This window comes from Priapulus caudatus, unplaced genomic scaffold (genome assembly GCF_000485595.1).
Source record: "Priapulus caudatus unplaced genomic scaffold, Priapulus_caudatus-5.0.1 Scaffold240, whole genome shotgun sequence".
Taxonomy (NCBI): Eukaryota; Metazoa; Priapulida; class Priapulimorpha; order Priapulimorphida; family Priapulidae; genus Priapulus; species Priapulus caudatus.
In genome coordinates this window covers 101439-108607 of record NW_014577301.1, presented here as the reverse complement: position 1 = coordinate 108607, position 7169 = coordinate 101439, and the positions used below count along the sequence as shown (strand labels likewise).

The following is a 7169-nucleotide window of genomic DNA, read 5'->3' as shown; positions in this document are numbered from 1 at the left end:
CCCCGATGTTGTGAAATAGATAGCGAGCGTCAAGCGACATTTAACGATCACCGCTTCTACTACCTGTCTTTATTCATGTTGTTTTGTGCAGCAGGGCGAGCGTCGCGGTGTACTTTGTTGTTGCAGATAGATGGCATTTGACGCGGCCCTTTACCTGAGTAATTATGTCCGGTAAAGAAAAAGGGCGATAGATGAGTAGAGATTCATTAAGGACTTTTGGTAGTAAATACACTTTCGTTGTTTTTTACCATTTATTTTTTATTCAAATTCAGAATCGTTGCCATAGTGCTGTGCATAGAATGGCTCGGCGGATTACGCGATATTTTTTTCTAGCAGATATCCCAAGAAAATGTTGCAGACGTGCATCGCACTTGGATCTTCAAATAAACACAGTGTTATTGTGTTACTGCTTTAGTTTTGAATTTACGACTGATACTGCCCTCATTTGCTGGCGGACTATCCTCTTTTTGAGGGCAGTGGAGTCCATCGACTTCCTTGTTCAAAAAAGTTAATTTCTACCCCTGTATATATATATAGTATATATAATATTTAACAATTTTCAAAATACAAAATATAGTATTTACTGTGACTGGACATTAATTCAGTTTGTAAATGCAATATTGAACTACAGTACAGTCTACATAACACTACATTAAAATGATTAAAGCCAGAATATGCGCATCTACACGCTAATTTCTCCCAGTACTAGACTAGCAATACTTTCGTGACAGCATAATCAGTCCCGCTCCTACGTTGGCGCAACCTGGGCGGCGCCCGCCCGTTGGGAACAACTCCCCCGCAGTTTCAATGCGTTGCGCCCGTTTAAATACTTCCGCCCGATTGAAATTCCACCACAATAAAAGCTTTGACACGTGGCGGGAATCAATCGTCAAGAATTTCCGCATCGACCAGGACCACCGACTGCAGTGTATTTTTACCAGTACCACTAATGCGTAAACGTCCTAACACTAAGCGCATGCACTGCAGAACACACACAAGTAAAACAGTCAAACCTGTCCCAAACCTAACACTAACTTCTTTCTAAATTCCGCGATCGGCTATTCTATATACGATGAGTGCCTTCGCAAGATACCTGGTCTATGGTGTGTTGGCGATTTTACGCATTTACGGTAAATAAAAACTAGCCGCCAGTACTGCCGGACCCCCCTATTTTCCCCTCCCCCTCCCCCTCTCTCCCTCCCCTCGTTTCAATTCATCCTGGGGAAACATTCGATAATCCCCAACTACCTTATGACAAAATCAACTCTATTTCTCCCATCTTCACTGCCGGCGTTTGCTTAAAACGCCATAAGAAAGAGGTTGGCGAATCTGGTAATAACTGGCGCCAATGCGCCGAATTGTTTGCAGGCAATTTTCGCACCGAATCGGTTTGGTGACGTCACATGTTGCTTGACGCGGTGTTGAGCAGAGATTATTAGTCGCTTTACATTTTAAGATAGTTGTAGTATATAGTACTGATATATGAGGTTTTTTTATTCTGCTCAGCAAAGTGTAGAAAAATTAAGTTTCATGAGTATCCGAAAATGAAATAAGTTTTCCGTGGGCATGCCCCGGACCCTAGATTGGGCTTCGCGCTACCGGGCTTGCATCATGCGCCCCGCACTAAAAAATCCTGGGCAGAACCCTGTGGCAGTGTATGTAACATCAATTGTCAATTGGTTTTATTGGGAGTAACAAGAGCCGCAGCGCGTCTGGCTCAATCTGGGTTGTTGCTCACGTTATGAAGACAGATTTCATGTCGTTGCGTAGCTGACTACATTGTGTTAGGCGCAGATATGCAATACGCAGTTGCGTACACGATGCATTGTAGGACAGTGCTTCCACTATCTCCCCCCATGGACGATTTTGGTTTATTTTATTTAAATGATACTTGCCTTTCACTCTTTCGAATTTGTGTACATACGATTCACAGTCTATCTATTGTTATCTATCTATAAAAGATTTCACATATGAGGCATGGTCTCCAGAGTTTTAATTTGAGGGGCGGGGAGTCCTTCTCGTCCCACACTTTCCCTTGCCCCACTGCGTCCCACTCCCCCCTCAACTCCTCTCACCTCCGCTCCCTCCTGCCTCAGCTTTCACTCCCCTTGCTCTCACTTCGCACCCCCTTACTCCCATCTGCCCTCCCCTGCTTCGACCTCCCTCCCTGCCTCCACCTCCCATCCCCTTGCACACCATTCTCGCACGACCTGAAATTTGTACCCCCGTTCCCGCGTCGCAGTACACACCGTATCACCGTTTCCTGTCCCCGTCTCAGATTTAGTACTCTCTCTCTGCTCTTTATCTTAATGACCTTTCTCTCCTCTAATTATTCAAAAAATTTAAAAACCCAGCGATGATCCTTTTGCTGCCCCTCAATAGTATTTGTTTTATGCCCCCCTGAGTGGTAAGCAGTCAGTAGCAATCCAGTAATATATAGTCGTCTCTAATTTTCTATGGTACAGCCTTATGTTCGCATCACCTGGTAAATGGATAACGCACGGCACATAGCTACATGATATTGTTACGATCAAGATGAAAAGTAAATATTATATATTATATGGTACTAGTTATTATTTATCTCGTTTAACAACTTTACATGAGAATATAAATCTATGTTAAACTAGGCCTATAGTGCCGAGAGATGGCGGCGTGCATAGTGTAATCTCATAACAAAGATGGCATTGCTCTTCTAGCTGCGCAGGGAGTTCCTGAAACCTACAGTAGGTCGTACAGGCTAAAATCCAGTAAGTATATTCAGCGGCAGGCGATAATAATAGAGATCCAGCTGTGAGTTAACACGTGCGATTGCAGGTTTGCGCAGGCAACCAATTATGATACGTAAGCGTGCTGACCAGTCCGTTTGGCTCATGCGAGCATTCACTGATCTCCATTCCGCTTCAGGCCCAGGGGCAGGGTGCTATAGACACGACTGCGTTAGAATAATGATATGATTTAAGGAGCCGTAAAACCCTTGTTCCAACATAACATTGTGCCTTTGCATTAAACTGGTGCAAGCTTGTAAATCACATTGACACGAGTATGGCTCCTAATAATAGCAAACGCAGTTCATGTCCTGTTGTTAACAGTCCCAACAAATCATGTTTATACCCTCCTCTTCAGGGTAAAAGGTTATCCGACTCATATACTTTCGCATGTCAGTGGAAAGCATATTTTCAATACCTTGTCAATAAAGCATAAAAATGCTAAGGTCACCGCTGAAACAAAAAAAGTTTTTCATCGCTCCGTCAGAGACACTGTCCTCAGAAAATGTTCTAAAAGTCTGACCCTGTGCCCATTGACCTGGTGACCTCCAATTTCGGCCCACGTGATGGCTTTTTCCTACAGATTGACTATAACACCGCCGCGATCTATCACCTGAGCCTAGGTCGAGCCGTTAGATTGTGCCGCATTTTGCATTTCCTGCCTATACCTTAAGTTAAGGAGTCGAATGTTCCCCTTTCTTTACAGCCTCTTGCCGCTTTGACCCCCAGCCTTCGACATCCCAAATCTGTTTTCATGATTACCAATGATCCCCAACCCCACGTCCCGACATATCGTCACGTACCGAGGGCGGTCCCTAAATTTGTGCGCAACTGTTTGATCAAGACACGGAAAAACGGACGGACGGACGGACCGGACGCTCGACGGACTGGAGGACGGACGATCATCGATTCTACAAGCTGCATCTGAGACTATGTCAGCCATTGCAGCTAATAATTAATAGGCAGCGCTAATAAACTCGAGATATAACGTATTAGGCTTCGATATCGGCGAACTGATAATGTCACTTCACCATTGCGCGCTAGCAGGCGTACAAGCCGCGAACAAAACGCACACGGCCGTAGAAATCTTGCTACACCTGCTGTACGGTTTTGCTCTGGCATCTAAAAGGGGAGCAACGCGAAAGTGTCAACAACATCCGTCATCGGAGAATTTGAACAACATTGGAGGTATTTTCAAATACCTTTTATAAGACAACGCGCAGTGAAATGGGAGAAACTAGAGTTTATTTTGTCATAAGGTAGTATGATTATGCATGACACGTCGCGAAGTATTTGCTAGTCTAGTAGTAGTAGTAGTAGTAGTACTGGAGAAATTAGCGTGTAGATGCGCTTCAAATTTAACAAACCTATCACACATGCTCCAGCATCAATACTGTTTTCTATCAGTTCCTTCACAGCCGTAGCTAGAGTAAGGATGACTTGTCCAGAGCAGATTCTATGCACGGAGTTTTTATCGATTACAGAAATGCTACCTGTAGTGCTGACATTTGAATCTGCTGGCACGGCGAGATTAGCTAGCTTTCTGCAAAAGCCTGAATCAGAGGAGTGAATTTCTTCTCGAGATTCGCTGCATTTGTTTTCATCTGGGCAAAGATCACCTAAACGCTCACATACCTGAGTAGTGAGACCAGGAATGGATACATCCATCTTGCTTTCTGCACTTAAATAATAGTTAATTCTTTAAATATCAATAATGATCAACAAACATGATATCGTTACTCCTACAACACAAACGACTACGAACTCAAAACAAGTACATGAGCGCGGGAACATCAGATGAAAATTGCTCTCTTGTTTGTGGTGGCGGCGCAGGTGTTTTCCAACAATAGAGGGCGTCCATAGGCGGCAGGCCTGAATAAGCATGCAGCACACAGAAAATAATTAAAAATACGTAAACAGTTGCTATCAACACGCAACATGCATTTTATTCATGCAAAATCACTGCACATTAACCGTACAATCTTCACTCGAAACATTTGCCAGCTCTATGATGCGAAATTCCACCATGTTTGTCGGGGCCCTCAACCCGGCTATGGCAATGGCAATCATAGACATCCTATCCTATAGTATAATACATCCTATCCTGACATCCATATAGACATCCTATCCTATTTATCGTCATTAGGGCTAATATAGGTCCGCGTAACTAGTCATACGCAAATTATCTCGCGATACTGATTTGAGAGTTACATTGTCCTAGAATGATTCTAGATACAATAAACACATGTCTTGAGCTGAGGTTTCTTGGTTAATTTTGAGTTATATGAACACGAATTAGTTAAGTTAATTTCCGGTAAGAAATATACGTACGAGGCTGCGGTAGAGTGTCACTGAGAGTATCTCGCGACGATTTGGCTCTGGACATTCTAAATTCTAGTACATAATACGGATACCACGATGTCTTAGCTATGGTTTTGTGAATTTGAAGTTTATTGACGCACCGTAACTGGTTTAAATTAATTACCAGATGAATAGTAGGCGCGGTGAGCGGCGGTGAGGTCGTCGATAGGCCTAATATCTCGCGAACGATTTCAGTTACATTTCTACAAATTTCTAGATACATAAGAGACACTTCTTCAGCTAGTGGTTTTTGTGATTTTGAGTTGTAGTTTAAGCACGGAATTTTAGTTTAATTAATGTACCAGAGGGGCGGCCCGCGCGAGCAAGAGGTAGAGCGACGCGCGTATAGTCATGCAGGGCGAGATGATACGCGCGTAGGTCGTCTCTAAGGGACCTAATGAGCTCCTGCGCGCCGTTAAGCGGGTGATTGTTAGTTACATTTCTAAAAGTTCTAGGATACTTATAAACACATGTTTAGCTATGGTTTTTCTGTGAATTGTGATTATTTGAAGCACGATAGTTTAATTTAATTACCCGAGAAATAATTACGTAACGTCGCGAATGTCATAGGCTAATAATATACTCGGCGGTTTCGTCATAGGCTAATATCTCGCGAACGTTGAGGTTTACATTTCAAGATTCAGATACATATATGGAACACTAACTGTTTAGCTTATGGTTCCTGTGAATTTTGATAGTTTATTGAAGCAACGAAAATAGTGTATAAAATTAATTACTCAGAAAATATACTTACGCCGCGTATCGTCATAGGCTAATAACGCGCGTTATTCGTCATAAGGCTAATATCTCGCGGAGAGCGCCGATTTGAGTGTGAGCATTGTCTATACAAAATGTTCTTAGAGTATCATATAAACACATGTTTAGCTAGGGTTTGTGTAGGAAATGTTGAGTTGTAGGTGGTGCGATCGAGAGCCTATTAGGTTAATTCTAATTATGCATAAGAAATATACGTACACGCGTTCGTCATAGCTAATATAGCGCGTGATCGTGCATAGCAAATATAGTCGCGAGGACGGATTTGGAAGTTATCATTTCTTAAAAACTGGTTGATACATATAACATCCATGTCTTAGCATAAGGTTGTCTGTGCGAATTTTGAGTTTATGTGACAAACCGAATTAGGTTTCAATTGAATTCACCGAGAAATAACGTACGCGCGGTATTGTCATAGGCTAATATCTCCGGCGAACCCGATTCCAGTACATTCTAAAAGTTCTAGATACCATATAAAACATGTCTTAGCGTATAGGTTTTGTGAATTTTTGAGTTATTGAACACATAGTTTAATTAATTACCGAGAATATACCTACGTCGCGTATAGTCATAAGGCTAATATACGCGCGGTTATCGGTCTATAGGCCTAAATCTCCAGCGACCGTTGAGGTACTATTTCTAGAGAGTGTGAGATAATATAAAACATGTCTTAGGCTATGGTCTGTGAATCTTTGAGTGTGTGAGAGCACGAATAGTTTTAATTAATTACCAGAAATATAACGTACGCAGCGGTAATATGTCATGAGCTATAACGCGCGGTAATCGTCATAGGGGCTAGATATCTGTGCGGCGAACGATGTGAGGTACATTTCTAAAGATTCTGAGATACATATTAAACACATGTTTAGCTATGGTTTACTGTGAATTTTAGATTTATAAGCACGAATAAGTTAATTAATTACCAGGAAAATTACGTACGTATGGGGGGGGATGCACGGCTAATCGTTCAATAGCTAATATACCGCGGTAATCGTCATAGGTCCTAATATTGGTCGCGAACGATTTGAGTACATTTCTAAATTCTAGATACATATAACACATTCTTAGCTATGGTTTTCTGTAAATTTTCAGTTATTTGAAGCACTACGATAGTTTAATTATATTTATCAAAATATACGTACGGGCGCGTATCGTCTATAGGCTTATATATCGCGCGTATCGTCATTAGCAAATTATCTCTCGAACGATTTGAGTTCACACTTCGTAAAATTCTAAGATACATATAAACACATGCTTTAGCGTACGGGG

The 7169-nt window shown here is 42.1% G+C and overlaps 1 protein-coding gene across 1 annotated transcript in view; it reads right to left on the bottom strand.

Annotated features, from left to right (window-relative positions):
- LOC106807887 (mismatch repair endonuclease PMS2-like) overlaps positions 1-4546 on the bottom strand; it is a 72668-nt gene extending 68122 nt beyond the window's left edge. The window contains exon 1 of the mRNA XM_014810380.1: positions 4133-4546. Within this exon, the coding sequence (XP_014665866.1) occupies positions 4133-4433 (301 nt within the window). The 5' untranslated portion in view covers positions 4434-4546. The remainder of the gene's footprint in view (positions 1-4132) is intronic.
- Positions 4547-7169: the final 2623 nt, after the last annotated feature.